The sequence below is a fragment of the Grus americana genome, chromosome 9 (assembly GCF_028858705.1).
Source record: "Grus americana isolate bGruAme1 chromosome 9, bGruAme1.mat, whole genome shotgun sequence".
Taxonomy (NCBI): domain Eukaryota; kingdom Metazoa; phylum Chordata; class Aves; order Gruiformes; family Gruidae; genus Grus; species Grus americana.
In genome coordinates, this window is record NC_072860.1 from 22,875,033 (window position 1) to 22,897,232 (window position 22,200).

Genomic DNA, 22,200 nt, shown 5'->3' on the forward strand with positions numbered 1-22,200 from the left:
TTTGGAGAAAAGTTTGAAGGTCTTAGAGGTTTGAAAACCAACCAACCAACCCACCCCAAAAGTGACTTCAGATAAAGCAAGCCCAGCATGTACCTGGCGTTCATGCACCATGACCAGGGGAGGAAGCTGTGCTGCCTGAGAGGTTGCAGTGGCAGCACTGGGCTGGAGCTCAGGGCACAGGTGATGGGCCCACAGGCACCTTCCTGCGGGAGAAGCTATGGAGAAGGCTAAGGCAGCTTGGAGACAGGGAACTCTGGGGCTCTCCTTACTCTTAACCACAGCCTAAATCTCTTTCAAAAAATCCCATTTCCACCATTCCCTAGTGGAGATCGCTCAGAAAGCTTGCTCAGAAAGCTTACTCAGGAATGCTCTGCAAGGAGACGGCTGAGCAATGCCCCCCCGCTTCAGGGGGGGACAGGCAGGAGCTGGAGGTGCCCCGGCAGGACCCGCACCACGCCCCCGCCGCGGCAGCAGCCGGGCCGGGCCGGGCCGGGCCGGGCCGGGCCGGGGGCGGGGGGGAGGCAGGCTCGGCGGGACGGGGCTGGGGCTGCCCGGGGAGGCGGGCGGCCGGGGCGGGGTGTGCGCGGGGCGGGCTGCCGGGGGCCGCACTTCGCCGCGGGACAGCGGCGGGTGAGCCCCCGAGTCCGGCCCGGCCCGCTCCTGCCCCGGAGGGAAAAGCCTCCCGAGCGAGGAGCGCAGCTGCCTCGGGCGAGCCGTGCCCGGCCAGGATGCTGCCTGCGGCCGGTCCCAGCCCCGGGCAGACCTGCGGGGCCGTGCTCGCCGCCGCCGTGCTCCTGCAGTCCGTCTGCGTGGCCGTCACCTTCCTCTACTTCACCAACGAGCTCAAACAGGTCGGTGGGGGCAGGCAGCCGGGGTGGGGGGGGAGACCCCGCGCTCTCCCGTTCTGTCTCCTTTTGTTTGGCCGGGACAAGGACGGACAGACAGAAACCCGCCCGGCGTCGGTCCCTGCTCTCTGCCGGAGCCGGCTGCAGGTTTGCGCTGCGCTGTCGGCGATGCGAGCGGAGCTGCAGGCAGCTTAAAAGTGTTTGTTTAGCCGGAGAGCAGGAGAGCAGATCCCCAGACAAAGAACTTCGCTAAGTGCGTGCCTGCTCCTTTGTCTAAGCTTGCCTTGGGCCGCGGGTGTGCACGCAGGGAATGGAGGTCAAGGCAAGATTAAAAAGGGTTTGCCTTTTTTTTTTTTAAAAAAAAGTTAGAAATTTTTTTTTGGGGGGGGGGGGGGGGGCAGAGAAGTAGCAAATGTGCTTTTCATTAGATGGCCGAACTTGGTACCTCATCCCATTGCGGTGCCCCATCAGCACTGCAGGCCGGTAGTGGCGCTCGGGGGGCTCCCACAGCAGCTTCTGTCAACTGGGTGCTCCTGGAAACAACAGGGAAAAAAGGCTGACAAAAGCTGAGGTGCCTTTTAAACGCCTCCTCTAGGAAGATACATCGTTCTAAGACAATGACTAATCCCAAAGGAATTTCACCCAGACGGCAAACACCACTGAATTCCCCAGAATGACTTATAAAATACCCATTGTATAGTCTAGATTGGTTTCCTTGCAGCCACCCTTCAAGCCTGCTAGCTGCTGTTTAACTCTTTCCTCTTCCTGCAAAAGATCATTTGCATTTCAGGAAAATTACATTTAGTTGATAGTCCCATGTGTGTGGTCTGACTTTTCATTGACCCCCTAGTACTCAGGGTTTCCCTGGGTGTTTTAGCTAAAATTTACTACGCTGCTATAAGTGGTACCAGCATGCTGCTCTACCTGGCACAAAGGTAAACATAACTGCAGGTAAGTGTACTATAGTTGCACAACTTCAGAAAGTATTGCATAAATGTAAAATACTATGTTACCTGTGCATATATTCCACACCAAATTTAATAGGTGGCGTCTTCTGAGGTGTCCAAGTCCTCTGTGAAGCAAATGTTAAAGGATATGCAGTATTCTACAATATGAGCCAATGCTCGTGCTTTGGAAATGCATAAAACAGATTTTCCTGCTAAGTTTATAGCTGTGGCTGTCCCATATTTATGGAAATGGGGGAGTCACAGAAATGTGTTGGTTTTATGAAATCAGGTTACATAATACTGCTAATGAAGAAAAATATATAAAAGCATTTTTGTCTCTTCACGCATTTGGTTCAGAGTCCTTTGCTAACAAGTTTCCAACCTAAGTAATTAGTAACCACACTTATCTTTCCCTTCCTTTTATTCAAATATGTACACCTGTGACACAACCACATCTAGTAACTCGCCCAAATACAGCTCACTGTCTCTGAAGAATAACAAGCCTGCATTTGGTGTGAAAAGCTAAATCTGCTCGCACTGAAGTTCTGCTGGGCTTCAAAGTAAGGTTGCTGGCTCTGGAGGGGGTACCTTAAGCACATACTCTTGCATCTGCTGCACAACAAACAAGGAAAAAGCTTATCTAGAAACACAGTCTGCTAGCCCACATCCACACGGTGCATGTGGAATAAATCTCAAACTGTGATTTCTGTCTGCCCATTTTTTTCCCTTTATTTTTCACAATATCTGCATTTCTAGACCTTCACCAAATTACTATGGCTGCACAGACTGCAGATATTTTTATCTTTACAAAAAGAATAATGTATAACTAGCAGGGTTTTTTTCTCTACAGCTGTAGTAATCTGAGCAGGACTATGAATATGACCATTTGTTTAACAGTTTTGCTATGGGAGGAAGTGCTGAGACACAAGCACAATAAAGTTCATTATGTCTCAGGATACAGGGCTGGAAGGAAAATATCCTCAGACTTCCTTCTGTTTTGAAAACATAGTCCGTGCACTACTAGAATAGGAGAGAAGCTTTACAAGATAACGTTCCTGCAGGACTTCTGTCCTCAAAAACTTCAGTGCTACAGATAAACCTCATTTGAGTAAGTCTCACAACACCTCAATGCCTTGCTTTCTCTACCCATAAAACAGAAATGCCAATCCTTCAGTACCATACCACAAGGTTGCATTCCCTGAGGAGTTCAAAATGCATTCAAAATACTGTTCCAGTGCCAGGATAGTAAAGCTGTTTGGGGGAAAGCATGCCAGGTAAGGAAAAGGCAGCAGCACAGGACTGGTTGTTTACATATTGGAGGGCAAAGCTCAGAGGTGAGCTGTAGCAGATCTGGTAAGAGAATAAACTAACATCTCATCTTCCTACATTTTTTTTCTTAAACTCATCAAACTACTTTGTTATAGAAGCTAGTATAGTTAAATCTGTCAGAGCCCTTAGTTTTAAGTGCGGTTTTACCTTAATAAGCGCATCATTTTAATCACTTCGAGTTCTTGAAACAAGAAACCTGATTTCAGAATATCACTGTACTTCTCAGCAGGACACAGAAGCCTCCACAAACACTCGTAGTGGTGGCCCCATTTCGCTTTGATGCCTACAAAGTACAAAACCATTTCAAGTATTAGATGAAGCTCAGCAGAGTGCTGCTGCAAACTGAAAGTAGGACTTGCAGGGTTATATGGGTGAATTCTCCTAATCCTCCCGGGGCAGGAAAGCTCTTCCTAAATGCCTTTGTTTTCTAACAGGCAGAAAAAGCCTGGAGAGTGAGGCAGGAGGTGACTCCATTTGTTCCTTTCAATATGCCAGTCTCAAGGACGCTGAAACTGTACTTGTAGAATAAATGTGTCTGTTTAGCAAATCACACTTCTTTAACATAAGAGTGAAATGTAAACGTTAGAAGCAGCCCATCTGAATGCTTTGCATGCTTATTGCTGACCGCTCTTTGCTCCCGAGTTCCTGCAGCACTTGGCTGGCACAAGAAGCCTTCCCACTCTTTAACAGCTGATGCAGCAGCAAAGAGGAGCTGATCTCTGCTGGCGTTCGCTGGAGGCAGCGCAGGTTATGTGCTCTTGCACCAAACAACTTAAACAACAGGTTATGTGCTCGTACATTAAACAACAGCGCCAGCTGGAGTTGTATCTGCCGCCTGGCCCTGCGGATGCCGCGGGGCTTTGGGAAGAGCTTTCCGCTGGAATAGAAACTCTCCCAGCCAGGTTCCCTTGGAGCCAACAGGAGGTTTGCCACTCTCTTCAAACTCGTTGCTCTTTATCGGAAGAAAACGTGCTTTCTCTGTGACTAGAGGGTATAGACATAGGCCCACGATACAAGCATTCAGCATTATAATTTTTTTTGGACCCAAATGATGTCTGGACTTTGTCCTGGACTGTTAGGTCAAAGACAGTTACAGCGAGACCCCAGATTGGATATGAGGAGGATGTAGTATGGATATATATCAGCGAAAGCCTGGATTATAAGTGTCTGAAAAGACAGAATGGAAAATACTTTTAAGGTCTGGTATTTGATTTCAGCCTCAATAATTTGGGAAGAAAAATCCTTTGTGCAAAAGAAATGTTTTTAATGCAGAACTAGAGAAACTAAAGAATCCACAATGTTAGTGATTTGGGTATTGAATTTTCACAAAGCTTATTTAGCTGAGTGCTAGATACCAAATTTATGTCCATGGAGATCATGTAAGTATATTTTTGCATATTGGGTATGCCATCAGAAATAAATGACTATGTAAAGTCAGGGTGAATTACTCGTGCTGTCTCTATAGTCACAACTTGCACCATACTAGCAAATGCTTTAAAGAAAAGAAAGTATTCCTAAGCGTAGTGAATTTAGTGAAATACCACAGCTGAGCATCTGTGAGGCACATCACAGGTGAAAAATCCTGGCTTTCCCTTCTGCTGCAGCTCCGGGACACATACTCCAAGAGCGGCATTGCTTGTCTCACCGGGGAGGAAATCGGAAATTTCATCCAAAACTTGGATCTAATTGAAAGCGAAGACAGAGAAGCTGATCCCTGCTGGCAAGTAAAGTGGCACCTGGGAAAGTTAATTAAAAAGGTATTTGGGAACCGACACGTTGAAACAGTGGCACTTGGCGATATTACTATTCAAAGAATTCTAATAGCAGAACAGAGAGGGGGCTCTCGGATTGTGTTCTTGCAAAGCACTAGTCAAGCCACAGCTTCAGCTGCAGAGTGCTTGCACTGAAAAAAAAAATAATCCTAGATTCAGGAAATAATAAAGGAAAGACGATCAGTTTTTACTAAGCTAATTTCAGCAATAGGTTGGCTTATCTGAAATACCTCAGGGTAGAAGTGCTTGATTCCAGCTTGTTTTCTACCTGACCGTACAGACCGTAGTGCTTGCAGAGGTGTAACTCCCTCTTTGGAAACACAGGGAGACTGGCATGAGAAAATGAGATGAAATGTAGCACGGGGAGAGGTAAAAAGGTGCCTGAGGAATGGTCCAGTCACGAGCTGTGTAATGTATTAGGGGAGGAAAGAGCGAGCGAGCACACGGCATCGGGCACAGCACCTTCCCAGCTCAGCATTCAGAGAACACCATCTCCTGCATGACTTACACACAATACGTGTAATTTTGGCTACAGAGAAGAAAATAAGCCTGGCTGAAAAATCAGGAAGGCTATAATCTACAGGAATGGTTTTCAAAATCCCATCTCCAGCACATAAAAAATGTTCATCCATAAAAATTCATTTCTGGCTGAAACTTACCTGGCAAATCTTGCAGCCCAAAATAGATCCTGTATTTGTATTCAGAGATCTCGGCTCCTTCGGTGGAAGTTCTGCCAGTGAAGTCCCTGCACTTCTGCGTAAAGAAAACATTGCTTTATTTAGTGGACATTAACACATGTAATATACCTACTAGCTCCCTGATTACTTAAAAAAATATAGCCTGGGTGCTAGAAATAATAATAATAAATTATAATGATAAGAAGATGATGATGATAATAATAGGATAGATAGATGACAGAAATATGACAGGGCAGAACCCATCAGCAAGTGGCAATACAGGGCCCCTATTAGTCACCCAGGTAAATCATCTCAAACCATCAGCTTGCTGCAGCTGCACCACTTGGTAACCAAACCGGTCGGTAACCACACCAGTTCATTTCAGCAGTCAGCGAACAGTTATAAAGAAGGGATAATGCACAAAGTAAGATCTGCTGGCTTAAGAGCTTAGATAGATAGAGAGGTAGAGGTATAAAAATAAATGAAATGTAATTTCCCAGAACCAGGATCCCACAGAAGTGCACACAGCCAAGTATTCTGCGAACGGAAGCTGATGTTTGTACGCTGTATCTCTTTTTAATTAAGAAGAGCATGAGGGTCAAATTTTCCAATAGACCAAAAGCCCAGATGGCTGAGCTGTCTTGAAAATGTTTTCCCACGTATTTCATTACATAAAAGACGTAAATGTAGAAACACTTTATTACAACAAATTAATAGGCTTTTTTTGATTTGCCTGTTGATCAAATCCAGAATACCCTTTATTCATGAGTTTGAGAAAAGAGTGTCTTTTTCCTGCACCTATCAGTTTCTGCTGACAGACTAATTTGTTTTCTCTGTGTTTGTTGGCAGATGATGTCGAGAAGCTACGAGGAAAAGATATCTGCAGTCAACGGTATTATAATAATTTTACTATCTGTGGCAAAAGAGCTGCTAGCGGCACCTGATGTGTAGCGACTCAAGGAATTTTTTTCAAAGTGCAGAAACCAGTGACTAAGATCTTGTACAGTTACGCAGTCCTTTGGCAGCAAGTTATTGAAAAATGATTACTTATTACTAGAAGACAAACTTTCAGGAGCCAGAAATATGGTCAGATGCTCAGAGCAAGGTAACCGAGGTGGATGCAGAGGACTCAGCTTCTAGACCTCAGTCCCACAGTGTTACGGGGACATTTAAGCAGCCTGCTCTCCCGGGAGCAAGCAGCACTGAACTGCTGTACCCATAGATCGATTAAGGAATAGCTCTGCTGAAGCTCAGACAGCTCTAAACATGTTGAGCGAAAGCACTATGATCTCCAAGTGGAAATTCGGAGTAAAGCTTATGAATACTTTAACCATAAAAGATACTGATCGTGAATGTGAAAATTTGGTACTATGGGTTATTTTAAGTTGCTTATTGGTAGTTTTGGGGCTGGGGGAGGGGGGAAAGGGAGAAAACAGAGAGGCGTGTAAAGACATTTCAAGGAGAGCGAGAGCGACTGAGAAATTGGAGCCTTATTAGCCAATACATCATTCTTATGATTTAGTCAATTAAAAAAAAAAAGGTGTACATATTCCTTAAAATCAGGTCAAATGGGACAGATGTGCTTTCTAACCCCCTTGCTTCTAACCTGAGGTTCCTTTTCTGGTCTTTCCTTAGCTGACAGAGCCCTGACGCTGTCGCACACCGATGGGCAGCCACCGCGCAGTCCCAGCAACAGGATCGCGGCGCATCTGACGGGCAACAGCAATAAGAGGAATTCCCTGTCCCCACGCAGTAAGGAAAAACCTTTTAAAACAGTTAAAGATCACAGAACTTACTCTCTCAGTGCTAGCCTGGTGCTTACATATGCTTTTTAATACTTGCATTGAGTTAACGGTAAGAAACAAATCATAAAAAAGTCATTTTATGCCAGACAATGCTTTTTTCAGCTAGGAGAAAAAGCCCACTCCCTCTGGGTACCTCACTAATTTTTCTTCTGGAACCTTCACTGGGGGGAAAAAAAAAGATATATCCTTCTTCCTAATGTTAAGTTTTCTTCTTTTCTTTCCTTTAATTTCCTTCTGTTAGTTGTGTGAGTCCCAGCTGCTATGGTGACAGACCTATTAGTAACGTGAGACAGAGACAGGAGAGACTTGACATTCAGGCCATGTTAATGACAGGCTTGGTGGGGTTTCTGCAGCTTCGGAGGGTATCAGACTCAAATGGATATCTTCACTTTGTTACTAAGGAACACCACGGCGCTTTTCCTCTTACTTGGCAGCAAAAAAGTTAAAAATAAAGGTAGTTCACGTGAATTCCCACATAGAACTAAACAGCTTGCTTCTGGACCTTCAAATTGTTTTGAGAATGGACCTAAAGAGCCGCTGGGAAGAGCAGGTTTCCTGACGTCGTTGTTAAAAACCAGATTCTCTGACTAGCAGACACCTGGCTTCACTACCTGGCTTTTAATTTAACATTTTCTCTCTTTTTTTTTTTTCTCAAGTAGATTCCTCGCCCAGAAGAGGGAACGGGCAAAAAATAAACAACTGGGAATCGTCAAGGAAAGGTCACTCTTTCCTGTACAACGTGGAGCTGAGAAACGGCGAGTTAGTGATACCCCAGACCGGGTTTTATTACATCTACTCACAAACTTATTTTCGTTTCCGCGAAAACGAGAACGAGGATTCAGATTTGTTGGCGCAAATCAGGAACCCCAAACAGCTTGTCCAGTATGTTTACAAACTGACTAATTACCCAGAGCCCATTTTGCTCATGAAAAGCGCAAGAACAAGCTGCTGGTCTAAAAAGGCAGAATATGGACTTTACTCCATCTACCAAGGTGGTGTCTTTCAACTGAAAAGCGAGGACAGGATTTTTGTCTCTGTCAGTAATGGTGACATAGTTGACATGGACAAAGAAGCCAGTTTTTTTGGAGCCTTTATGATCGGTTAAAAGATGAAAATCGTGCTCCAAAAGGAGCCAGTTTTCCTAGTCAGGACCAGCTTAAAATTCTATAAAACAGGGATAATAAGCAAACACTGTAGCAGCACAGACAATACCTGACTCCCCTTTCTCAGCTCACTCAGCGCGAGGTCCGACCGTGCCGGATACTCTCCCGCCAGTGGGGAAGGGGCAGCAGCAGCTGGCTGCAGCTGGGGACAGCGATGCTTTGTGCAGGCACGGGCACTGCGGCTCGCTGCCCAGCCGGGCTTGGGACGCACGAGGATTTCACACGCCACAGACGATACCTTTGGCAGAACCCCAGGCAGGTAAGCGCTCGCCACCACCTCCGCAGAGATGCTCCACGCCAGCTCAGCTGTGGCAGGTAGGATGAAGGATGCTCCGGGTCCGGTTACCTGAGGCTGAGACGGACATCAGATTTTATTCGTGGTCTCCACTGGGACCCCGTCCTGAAGATCTCAGCTCCTATAAGGAGCCTTTGCAAGTACTGCTTCCGAGATGCAGCTTGCAATTATTCTGGAAGCTTTTGTTTGAACCTGAGCTTTACAAAAGTTGAAAGGCCATCAGCAACTCAAACTGCACATCTTCATCTCATCTCACAAAACACTGAAACACCTAATTAATTTTAAGCACACGAACGGTCTGACTAAACCAGGGTATTTACATGACTGAAATTAAACACGTACTTAAGCATTTTTCAGATCGTGGCTTGAGTAAACACATTAGTCTGTCTTAATCAGGATATTGTACATAAAAACAGCTGCTGAAATGGCACAGAAGAGGTTTTGAAATCAATCAGTATTTTGATCAGCACATTATGATAGTGCCTATTTCCTTAATTGCTGTGCTGCAAAGATTTCACCAGGCTTCCAATAGGTTCAGTAATGTAGTTGCTGTTATATTTGTTGACAGCAAGTACTTGATCCAAAAAAAGGTTTGTGGGTTTTTTTTTTTTAAATACTGAATTCTATTAGACATTTGCTGCAAATTAAGCATGACATGGTTCTTCCATGTTTATTTGTACTGGCCTGTATTTGGTAGGATGTAATGCAGAATAACACCCCCCGATGACTAATATTTTAAGGAAAACAGACAACTATCCGTACTTAAACAAGAGCTGCATATTTACGTAATGCTGTTTTGATTTTATTTTATTTTTAGGAATGGTTTGAAAATTTTCTTTTTTTTTTTTTAAACAGTAATTTTTTTAAAAAAGGTGACCACTATTTTTTTTAACTCAACGAGTAGGACTATTTTATATTAAAAAAAAAAAAAAGAAAAAAAAATTTGCAAGTGTAAACTGTGTGGGTTAGATCCACAGCAAAAGTCAGGTAGCATAAATCAGCACATCCACAGCATCGTCAGTGGAGCAATACCAGTTTACATCATGAATGCATTTTGCCCAGGTTCAGGGGAAACAGGGAAAAGAAGGTGAAAGTGAAAAAAAATTGGAGGGAAAGGAAGACAGTTGTTCCACAAATGTTACTTTACATCAACAGAATGATGCCAGGAGAAAGTCTGGTTATCTGGGGTTTTTTTTAAGACACTAAGGTTGCCGTGGGAACCCTCACATTCACCTCCCCATTCTGGTAATTAAATCACTGTACAGCCCTTGCATATGGGCTTCGTGAATAAACACTCATCGTTCGTCTTACTACTTTGTCAACAAGAGGAAATGAATAGACACAAGCCCCTGCATTTATTGTGTCATTCAGAAAAGCAGGTACGTTGCTTCACTTAAATACCTGCCTTCGGTTGGATCGCTTAAATACATGCATTCAAGCAGCAAGAGAATTATTTCAAGAATATCCTTCTTTTGACAGGTTAGGGCAAAGAAACACACTGCCATAAGCCTAAAATGATAAGTTTCAACTTTTGCCAGCTGTTTTAACATAGTGTTTTCAGTGCTAGTCAAATATGTGAAATTCTGCGTCGTTTACTGGAACCCTTCGGTTTGTCTCGTTCCCAAATCATCTGTTTCAACAGAGAACAGAAAATATTTCTACAGTTTTCTTTCAGATTTCACTATTTAATTCAGAAATTTTCTGCCTGCCAGAAAAGGCGAGGGGGAAAAAGCCATTCCCTGCATATCTGGATGTCTGCTATATTGGAGAAATGACTTCTGTAGGTTCTCCGTGCAAATGGAGCGGGCTTTTCGATCTCGGCACAGGACTGACCCATGTTATCAGGTCTGAGGGGGTTTTCTAAGCAATATTTTATATTCAAAAGTTAATTTTTTATTTTTTTTTGAAATGTTATTTTAGGAGCCTGTTTGAAAGAAAATGTATTTGAACTGTGAAAAAGTATTTTGGATTTACTGCTGGCAGCTTAGAGTTCGAAACTTTCCCTGTAGCTAAGAACCAATTTATGTAACGTAGGAGTCGTGGCTGCTAGAAAGGACTGGAAGGAAACCGTGGGGGACTCCACAAACTTGCAGCTCATGCTAAGACAAACTATCTATTACACACAGACTTTTGTTGCTCTGTGTTCTCTCGTCAATTCTCAATATATAACACCATGCCCGCTGTCGCCTGGGGACTGCTCCCTGGCATTACCTTCGTTTTTTATCTAAATGTACATGTTCTTGGTCTCTGCATACAGAGCATACTGCAACAGGGATCACACCGCATGATCGTATTTTATTTCTGAATAATCCAAAGGCATGCTTGCCAGATACTCTCTTGGGGGAGATTATCAAGCAATATCAGGACACGTTTGAAGATGAATGGAAGGATGTAGCAACTTCTGTTTGTACATTTGCACGCCGAATCATACTTTTCATCTCACTTTCTGTGGAATGGCGAATGTAGCAAATTTTTATTTGTGGATGTAGGTTGCTCTGACATGTAAATATTGTCATTTTTCTACATGTATTTTCTATAAAACATTTTTAGTAAATAGTTATTTGGTCTTGCAGTGATGATTGGTGTCATCCTATGGCTTCCCTGTCTGAAATAGTTTCTCTGACATTGGTTGGCATCAGCTATAATCCGTTAAGTGCCACAAACGGTTGCAATGCCCAGGACACCGTGCAAACCGTTGAGCAGTGCCGTATTGTGTAATGCCACATAACTGGCTTCCAGACCCTAGCTGGTGAGCAGGATCTGGAAGCAGTACGCTGAAGAAATCACTGAAAATGATCTCATGACCAGAGACAACAAAATGCTGAGCACTGCCCTTGAGGTTCTTCTCATGTTTCTGGGCTTTGGCAATTATTTAAGTACTGCGAAATCTATTTAGTAGGAAAACATCTGGTCCTTACCCATTACCGAACTACAGGAGAAGATATATTGAGTTCAGAGGGATGAGGGCCATTTACACAGACGTAGGAAAGCAGCAGCAAACTGGAGATTCCCTAACGCTGAAAACAAATGCACCCCCTGCCCCAAAAGCAAACGGGATATTGTCTGGTCTGTTCACTCCACTTCTACATTTTGCCCCAACCAAAAACGAGTACGAAACCCAAGCGAACCCTGGAAACTCAACAAGACATGAAGACATCGTCTCACCTCACCGCCAGCCCCGAGATGGGAGAGGGGGTCGTTTCATCCTGCAGAGAGGGGCTATGGCTGGAGCAGCAGCAAGGTGCCACAGCAGGGAAGCCGGTTGCTCCTCGGGGACAAACCCCCAGGAACGTTGCCCCCACCCTAGCCACCCCAAGGGCTATTTCACCTCTGTGTGCCTCCTTTTGCCATCGCCTTCTCTTGGCAGTTCCCAGCATGATCCTATTCTCACTCTTGCTGGGCTCTGGCAGACCACCACATCGCTGTTTTACGCGCTGCACATCTACGTGATTAACGAAAGGATGCTTGCCTCCCTAATGGACTCATAATCTAAATACATTTAGCCCAGTGTTTGTGTTAGGATTTATTTGGAATAGATGGGCACGCCTCGAGCCTCGGTAATCAGAGCAGTAGGTCTGTGTGTGCGGCTCTCCCCATCCACACCGAGCCCCACTGGAACCAGTAAACCAGCGTGTCTGGGGAGGAGCAGCCCCCGCCACCCCAAATTGCAGGAATGCCCGCAGGTTTTAAAAAGAAATTGTGCCTTTCATAGAGACTGCTTTTATTTCAGCAGAGGGTTCTCTCTTTTCTGGTGTTTCCATGGGAAAGAGGACATGCCAGCTAACTGGCTTTTATTGTACCTTTCATTACTTCATGGAAACAGACTTCTATTTTTTGCCTCTCTTTGCCTTGGTGAATGTAATTATTATTGTTTGTATTGCTGCAGTATTCACTGCCCAGGCAGGATCAGGGATGCATTTGCTGTAGTCCATGCAAACAGTTAAAAAAACCTGATTCAGACACTGAGATTTTGAGATTCATAATTTTAGTTGTCAGATCATATCTAAATATTAGGGTCTAACAGAAGACTGAATGTGATGATCAATATAACATAAATAAGCACACTGAGACAAGATCTCATTCATCCCTCCAAGGCACCTTGTGCCATTCAGTAGCAGAAATGGAAGATAAATTAGGATATTGCTGGGTCTGATCCAATTTTCACAGGTTGGGGTTGGGGTTTTTTTTCATGTAAAGTTACATGGAAGTTTATAGCAATTTTCATCAGAATCAGCCAAAATTTGGTTCTCCATAACTTTTCTCTGTATTAACAAACGGCAATTGCATGCTGTGTCACATGTTAAAAATCATTATTTTTCCTCTGCTGCTGCTTTGTAATACCATGCCTTTCCCCAAGACATTCATAATCCAAACCTATATAGACCTTTCCATTAATTTCTTCTGAAAATTTTAGAGGTGACATCGAGTTGGGACACTGGGTTGTGACCGAAATGCTGTCAGACTGCTCGTGGTCAGACACGGCTGCAACTTATGGCAGAAGCCTGTCGGTTTAAGCAGCTTCCCATTTTTATGGGCTGTTCTACCAGAGTTAATATAAATCACATTCCTTGTCTTTGATGCCCGTAATACTTTTGCACTGAACGCATCACATATCTAACACTCACAGCATCAGCAAACATTACGGAATCCAAAGAAGTCGTTCAAACCGCCTTTCAGAAACCAGCACTTTAAACGCAAGAGAATCCAAGGCACCAATTCCTCCTCAAGATACTTTTGATTTTGCCCGATTATGAATTCTTCAGTTCATATTATTCTCAGTTTGTATTGAGCCATGGATATTTAGTACTTATAACTACTGGGTGAAGACAAAGTTGATTAACTGTGGATTTGCTGGTGAATTGAGCCAAGTTATCGCTCCCCATTTAACATGAGATATAGATGCACCAACAAGAAAGTATGACCAGGAATAATTAACTATGCAATCCCATCCTTCATGTTCTGGCACTAGCAGAACTCAAATCATAATGACTATTAATAAACACATGCGAGTCAGGTGAACATTTCCATCCGAAGCCAGGACCAGCTTTGAGTCAAAACCTGCAGATCTTCTGTAGGAGAATGTCCAATGATATTAAAAAAAAAAAAAAAATACAGCTACATCTACAACTCTCATGCTAGAAATTATTTAATAAACACTATGGAGTTTTAAACCAGATTAAACATACCGGTGACTGATGAACCACGTTCTCTCGCCACCCCATGAACAAGTCTAACAAAGAGGGACATCAATGCCCGGGGTGTGACCTAGCGACACGCTGAGCTGAAACACGGCAAAAAGCTAAGTCTAAACCAGATGCCTCTGAATTAGTGGTGTTAGAGCACAGCTTTGCTGATTAATAAACTAGCGCTGTTTTGAAGTCTGCTTGCAGATGTTTACTGCCACATAAACAACTGTAAAGTCATTTGAGCACATTCCGAGTTTTATGTCATTAAGTTGGATTACCACTATTTCATCAGCACTACTCACTGATGATGGTTGCTAAACTGTAACCTTTGAAAGCATACACCAGGTGCTACCTTCTGTTCTTAAAATACATTTATAATAAAAGTCAAAACATCTTCTGCCCCTGGATATAATCAAAAAGTGCATTTGCTTTTCTGTGAATTGCTGGAAAAGCATCATTTTTAAATGGGAGATCTCTCCCTTAAAGTCTGTTTTCCACTTTCTTCATCTCTCCACAATAAAACCACAATCATTCTATATTCAAAGCCTTCAGATATTTCCATGACAACAAACAATGATATAAACCAGAATTAAAACTTTATTGGATGAGAAGAAAATGGAAAGAATGGAACATAGGAGAGAGATTTCAAAAGTCCATAAATAGAAACTCTCTTCTACCTTATCTCCAGTGCTCAACACAGCTTTAATGCTATCAAAAAGAAGCACCAATATTTTAAGAGTTCCATGAAAGGTAAGTGTCCATCATAATGCTTTTTTAAAAAATGATTTTTCTGAATATCTGCTTTGCTCATACACCCAGTTAGTGGATAAAACTGTGAATAAAAAGTACTTAACTTCTGCCTCTTTCTCTCATCCCAATAATATCAGTGACTTCAATCTTTTCTGCAGTTGTTAAGGCAACATAAAAGTACAGTTCTTGCAGCTGAGGGCAAGTAAATAACTTTCTGGAGCCTAAAGCCATCTTTCCTCATAGCTCTTACACCTTCTGTCACCACTACCTTCACCACTGCCCTTCGGTGTATACAAAGCAGATGCAGGAATTCATTATCGTGCAATGTTTGTGGGATGTCGGTTCTTTATATCCCATCAAAACTTGGCGTGCAATTGCCAAAGAAATCAGAAAGAATCAGAAAACTGGAGCTGCTTTTCTTCTCTCGCAACTGCTTTCTGCCCCTGACCCCATGAAGGAAAAGCAGCCAGAGAAGCCCTTGACTCATGATACTCTTTAAAGAAGAAGGGGATTGGTGTTGCTGGACTCAAAGCACAACTGCCGTTTCTGATCCAAGCGGCTCATCACTCGATATGTCAAGCTCCCAATGAATTCAGCATGAATTCATTGCATTACAAGCTCAGGTTGTCTAGAGTACATAAATCTGGTGCTACCTCACTTTTGGCGACTTGATTTTGCTACATTTGCTCAATTCAAGTATTATTTTAATAATGAATATTTTTTTCCCCCTAAAAAAAAAAAAAAAAGAAAGCTTTTCTCTCCCAAGGGAAAGGGAAGTGGTCATTTTTGACAAGATACAGCTCAGCAAAAACCGGAAGAATTTCATGAGAATGAAGGATCCTCTCTGCACAGAAAAGTCACATTTATAGCTTCAGGCCATTGTCTCTGCCAAATATCAACATCCTGCAGCTAATGCCACTGGTCTGAGAATTCATCAGGAAAAAAAAAAAAAAAAAGAGTGAAATAATTCTTTATAATAATACAAAGTATTTGGCAGCCTAAATACAGAGGCAGTTACCAGCTCCTCCATAATATAACACAATGTCATTTAAATTAGATTGGACACAAAATTCTAACATGAAATATCTGTACATTGGTGGCATACAGCCCACGATTTTTCTAAACATCTAAAACAATTATATAGGCAGCTGGGTAAACAAAGTCAGAAACACATTAGGTTCTTTCTTTTCAACTGCAATTAATGTGTAGCCATCCCCCATAAAATTTAGCAACTGTTGATTAACTTGCTACAAAACTGTCTCACGGTTCAAGAGCAGGAATGACGAGTTCTGATTCCAATGAAACTGCAAAAATACATCATCCAAATTAGGATATGGGCAAGGCACTATGGCTAATTTTTGCATTATTACTGAAAGTAAACTGCAGGTAACAGGCATGTTCAGAGGCAGAGTAACAGCGTCGCGGCACACCGTGCTTGTGCTCTATCCTTAAATAGAGCTCTGCAGGTCTGAAATAGCACTGCTAGCAGACGGTGTACACACGTTTGTGAGTGCACCCTGGAAAAGCAGCGTAAAACTGTTTCTCAGCTGAGTTAAGCTAGATGCCAACGTGGATTCAGAGCACTTGGTTGCCACCTGAGAGATGGGGTACCAGGGAAGGGGTGCAGCCCCTCTAGGTAGAAAGACGGGAGTGAAAAAAGGTTGTGCCGTAGCACACTCTCCCTGACACTTTGCAGAGACAAGTTGGAAAGGAGGAGAGATACCTTTACAGGTGTGCTGGGGTCACTTTACTGTCCCTGATCTCACCTCGTGCTGCTTCCGGCTTATTTCTTCTCGGGGACAACGTTATCCTTTAGTAGAATGTAGGAGTCTGCAGCTGGGGAAACACAGAGTCATAATGTGTGTGTCTGCAAAGGGCAGAGCACAGGACAGCAGAAACGCGCTGAATCAAAGTGTAATTGTAGGTAAATCATATAGAAGAGGGTGATTACTGCAGCTTCACTGAACCGGAGCCTTACCGGGCTCCTGCCAAGATCCAAGGGCAGAGCAAAGCTACCGAACGAGGAGACAGTAACCGCAGCCTTCCCTGTACTTCTGCACCGGGCGCCACGTCTCCACGTGCCCTGCAGGGCTGCGCGGCCCTGGCGGCCGCAATTTGACACGCACGGAGAAAGGGCACTCCAACCCCCAGTAACAGGGAGGTACCGCTGTTCGAAGAGCACAGCCGCCCTTTGCAACAGCCACGAGTGGGATCCGCGCCTGCCCAGCGCACCCGAGCAGGCAGGAGCGGTGCGGGCAGCGCGAACCGGAGCGATGACAGCAGGCAGGGAGCGCTTGGCCGGCGCTGCCTGCAGGTGAGAGACGCCGGGGGAGAAAGCCTCTGCGCCGGGGGACTTGGGAAGAAAGTTTAAGAGATGATGCTGGCACGGATTTTGCAGCCGCCCGGGCTTTGCGCTGCGGGGCTGAGCTAGTTCTTCTCCCCGCGGCGCCGGACGCGCAGTAGAGCCCCGGGGCGGCGCGGGAGGGCGCGGGGCCGCTCCGCGCGCTCCGCGCCCGCGGAGCCAGCGCGTCCACGTCTCCTCTGACGCGCCGGCGAGTGCCAGCCCTCCGCGGGGCCGGGGGGGAGCAGCAGCGCCCGGAGAGAGGCGGAGCGGGGCCGCTCTTCCCTCCCCGCCTTCCGCACCTGCCCGAGCAGCGCGGCGGAGGGCGCGCAGCGGCGCGGAGGCGAGGGACCGGACCGGGCCGGGCTGGGCTGCGCAGGGGGCGCGGGCTGCGCGGGGGCGGCTCCGCGGGCGCGCCGGGCGGTGATGCGCAGCCCGCGGCGGCAGGATGCGGGAGGGGAGCGCGGGCGGCCGCGGCGCGGAGAACCGGACGGGCGCCGAGCCCCCGCTGCACCTTTTCCCCGCGCCCGTGCTCACCGGCATCACCGTCGCCTGTGTCCTCCTCTTCGTCATCGGGATCATCGGCAACCTCATGACCATGCTGGTGGTGTCGCGGTTCCGGGACATGAGGACCACCACCAACTTCTACCTGTCCAGCATGGCCTTCTCCGACCTTCTCATCTTCCTCTGCATGCCCCTGGACCTCTTCCGCCTCTGGCAGTACCGGCCCTGGAACTTCGGGGACCTCCTCTGCAAGCTCTTCCAGTTCATCAGCGAGAGCTGCACCTACTCCACCATCCTCAACATCACCGCCCTCAGCGTGGAGCGGTACATCGCCATCTGCTTCCCCCTCCGAGCTAAAGTGATCATCACCAAGGGGAAGGTCAAGCTGGTCATCCTCTTTCTCTGGGCTGTCTCCTTCATTAGCGCCGGACCCATCTTTGTCTTGGTGGGGGTCGAGCACGAGAACGGCACGAACCCCCTGAGCACCAACGAGTGCCGAGCCACGGAGTACGCCATCCGCTCGGGGCTCCTCACCATCATGGTCTGGACCTCCAGCATCTTCTTTTTCCTGCCCGTGTTTTGCCTGACCGTGCTGTACAGCCTCATCGGGAGGAAGCTCTGGAGGAGAAAGAGAAAGAACATCGGTCCAAATGCTGTCATCAGGGATAAGAACAACAAGCAAACTGTGAAAATGTTAGGTACGACTCTTCTTGCTCTGTTTTTCCAAAGGATGTGTGTGCTTGTGTGTGTGTGTGAGAGAGAGAGAAAGACTGAGAGCACTCTGGTAGTTCACTACAGTTGCTTCCAAAGGAAAGCATTTCTTGAACGTGTTTCATACAAAAGGCTACACCTCACGGTATTCGTAGAATAACTCTCCTCTTTCCTTAGATTTATTTCTAACTGGTTTGAGCTGGGAACTCTCAAACGGTTAAGCAAATGTTGATAACAATCACCGACAAGGACAAATGGTACAGTTACAATTAGCTAGTGCCCTGGAGATTTTTGAACAGTTTTGCTCTTTGGTTGTGGATACCGATGTTATTTACAGAAGGATAGTTTATCTGATTTTTAAACAAAACTAAACCTGTCTCAGACCACAATGTTACAGATATGGTGTGCACTTGGTTTTTAGTTCCACGTGAAAAGACTACCAAGATTTTATCAAATTTGGGTTATTTACTAGGATGGCTGTGTAAGCTTAGGAAAACTAATCTGCATTTTTATATTAGCAAAACACCAGCATGTGCTGAACAAGGAGCATTGTGTCTCCTTTGAGGTCTGTGATCCTGTAAATTCTCACTGACTTTAAGAAAACAGGAATGAGACGACAGACACTGTCATTCCTAACTCTGTATATTTACATTGCTGAATGGTTTAAACAAGTTATTGTCGGGCACATGGAAACACAGAGTTTAACACACTAAGTCAGTGCATGTGGTGGGACTTGGATGAACAAAACCAAAAAGTTGTTCTGCAGTTTAGTGCCTGAAAACTGCAGAATCCTGCTGCTGCTGTGTACTTTTATTCAAGCAAAAAGTCCTCCGCCGTGCAAGTCATCCCATGGATTTCAGCAGACATGAGATGCTTTGCATGGAGAAGGTCTCACGAGCTCGCTCCCTATGCTCGTTTCGGCTAGGTTGAAGTGATGTGCTAATGAGCTAGATGAAGAGGTGGCAGTGCGTCTTAAGTGCCTTAATTATTAAATGGGAGCCTAACGGATTTTTTGTTCATGTCCTACTTTATTACTATGCAACAGCAGGAAGGATAATAAAACCCGTGGTATTCTTTGTGCCCTTTCAGCTACATTTTATGATCAATAGAATTACTTCAGTCTGGTAAGCGTGACCTTGGAAGTAATTCATCATTTACACTTCTAGAGTTTCAGGATTATGAATCTCTGCTTACAATAAGTAACTTGCTAGCATATATTACCACCATGTTTATATCTCTGTATACTTAACCGTAAAGAATTTTGAAATAATAACTGTTTATTTCTACCCTAAAGTATTGCTGCAAGCATTACAATATTTCAGACACTTTTTTTTTTTTTAAAAGGTCTGAGAACAGCAAGACAGTGGCAAGACTGTCCTCTGACAGAGAGCAAATATTCTCTAAATGATAAGTCTGATGTCTGATGGAAAAAAGGAAAGAAAAGAAGTTAGTAAGGGCTCAGTACCAGCAGATGCTCCATGCAGTATGCTCTCACTGGTTTTAACGCTCTGCTTAAAATTTAGAAGGCACTTTCTAAGACTTTAGCAAGTCATGGAACATCAAGTAAATGGGATTAGCATCGACGCTTCTTTTAAATTGTAGAGAAAGGTTATGCTTCTAGGTCCATAATTAACACTTAAACGTATAGCCTGACTTGCAAAGGAGCTATAGTATCCCCTTCCTACTGAAATCAATGTGATTCTGCACGCATGAAGATCAAACCATCAAAAACTTGACTAGGGATATGCACGCCTACATGTGAAAATATTGACTACGCTTAAAATTCTGTTCTTAATGACCATCATGGTTATATTCATTACATGGATTAAACTCCACTTGTGAGCTAGGGAAACATTATCTGAATTTTGTAGGTGAAAATACTGAGGGGAAAAAATGGAAGTGGTTGGCTTGAGAAGATGCAGAGCTGGAAAACAGATACTCTGAACCTCAGCTCCGTGCTTTAGAATCCACCATAAGTCCTGCATAAGCACCCATTTAAACTTGGGAATGCTTGTTCAGAAAGTTTTGGGGGAAAGATGCCTATAATCACCCCCCTTAGCTCTTTGAATTTTATTATCTGCTGTGACTTCACATGAGCAAGCAGGGTTGCTAACACAAGAGAGAAATTAACTGGTAAAAATCGCTTAAGAATGTCAAAAAACTTTGCTCGAGTTTTCTGGTTTTTCTCTCTCTGGTATATTAATAGATACACTTAAAGCAATATGAAAAATAATAAGGTCAATAGCACTCAGGAAATGAACATAAAAAGTTTCCCTTTCTCTAGGATGGAAATTCAAATGGGCCAGTGTTCAAAGATACACACATTCCTATTATTCTACATACATCATATTGACATATACATGTAACCATAGTGGTAGTAGAATATCATGGATATACTATATAACTATAATTAACTATATGCAGTTATATAGTATATATTTAATTTTACTCTTGGAGAAACTCATGTTCCAAAAATGGACAAACTGGAGGGGTCCACCACTCTTCTGTTCTTACCTTGGCGCATGTGCTCCACAAGTCCACATTCCGGTGGTTTGTTTTATCTTGGGACCTTTGCCTTAAATAATTTTGCTTTGTCTTAAATAATTTTGCTTCCCAGTGATTTCATTCTTCATTATAAACCACAGTGTTGAGTCGATCAAATTATATATGATTTGCTTCTGTTAAACGCTGCAGATGATAGATTGTTGTACTTTTTTGTCACCGTTTTGATTCCTTAATTCTCTATTTGTGAAAACATAAGTTTTACAGGTCAGAAGTATGCTATATCAGATTAGTTGTGCAATATACGGGCAGCCTGTTTAGCTGTGATCGATGCGTATTAAGTATTGCTAATTGATACTCTCAGAGAATGTATTGAGACACACAAAACTGAAAAGTTATGGGATGCATTTTCACACTTTGCGATTAATTTGTTAAAGTTGTTGAACTTTAGAATTTTAATCACCCGTATTTTAATACTCATACTTAACCCAGTTTCTTCTGCTGTTTTTATTTTAGTTGTGGTGGTATTTGCTTTCATACTCTGCTGGTTGCCTTTTCACGTAGGACGATATTTATTTTCCAAATCCTTCGAAGCTGGATCCTTGGAGATAGCAGTGATCAGCCAGTACTGCAACTTGGTGTCCTTTGTCCTCTTCTACCTTAGCGCAGCCATCAACCCCATCCTCTACAACATCATGTCGAAGAAGTACCGAGTCGCCGCTTGCCGGCTGTTTGGACTCAAACCCCTTCCGAAGAAAAGACTTTCCAGCACAAAGCAAGAAAGTTCCCGCGTTTGGACAGAACCGAGCGTTATCACATGACACGTGGCTTCCAGCGCCAGAGCATCACTTACCAGTATCGCCCAGAAAGCCGCAGCGAAAGAGGGCGAGAAACACAAATCGAAACGTTAAAGCTGTGCTTTTGACATCACCTGGATTTGCTGAAAGATATAACGCAGGCAGTTAAAGATTTTAAAAAAAACCCAACGACTAAGCTCTGAGACTATAAAAGGAGACACGTGGCCACAGAATTTGGCAAGCCTCAAGCATTACTTTGCTGCTGCTTTTGCCCGTATGATTTTTTAGCGCTGACTTTAGCAGGAGAGCTAGGCTTTACCCTTCCTCAGAGGCAAACGTAGCCCGGGTCGCTTGAGAGTGTGTGCGACTTCAGTAGCAGCTAATTCGAGCTGAGTTTTTCCAGAGTTAACTTTAGTTTTGCTAAGAATTTTGCTAGCATATAACCAGACCCTAGAGAGAGAAAATTAAATTGCCTTTTTGGAGTAGTAAACATGGGATTTGCTACATTTTTCATAATCTTGATTTTTAAATAAACTAGCTTTTTTTTTCTCTGAATGAGGAAAATTATTTCTTTAA

The 22,200-nt window shown here is 44.2% G+C and overlaps 2 protein-coding genes across 3 annotated transcripts; both read left to right on the forward strand.

The window, feature by feature from the left end:
- Positions 1-564: 564 nt before the first annotated feature.
- On the forward strand, positions 565-11,391 carry TNFSF10 (TNF superfamily member 10). 2 transcript variants are annotated; one of them, XM_054834780.1, is made up of 5 exons: positions 565-851; positions 4,726-4,878; positions 6,420-6,462; positions 7,206-7,322; positions 8,032-11,391. In XM_054834780.1, exons 1-5 carry the CDS (start codon positions 729-731, stop codon positions 8,478-8,480), a joined length of 885 nt encoding a protein of 294 aa, XP_054690755.1. In that variant the 5' UTR covers positions 565-728; the 3' UTR covers positions 8,481-11,391. The 2 variants fall into 2 exon arrangements, with proteins under 2 accessions (XP_054690755.1, XP_054690756.1); XM_054834781.1 differs by having other exon boundaries at positions 8,035-11,391.
- A 6,167-nt stretch (positions 11,392-17,558) lies between these two features.
- On the forward strand, positions 17,559-21,648 carry GHSR (growth hormone secretagogue receptor). Its single transcript, XM_054835524.1, has 2 exons — positions 17,559-18,312; positions 21,344-21,648. The coding sequence occupies exons 1-2, from the start codon at positions 17,559-17,561 to the stop codon at positions 21,646-21,648; spliced, it is 1,059 nt and encodes a 352-aa protein (XP_054691499.1).
- The last annotated feature ends 552 nt before the right edge of the window (positions 21,649-22,200 follow it).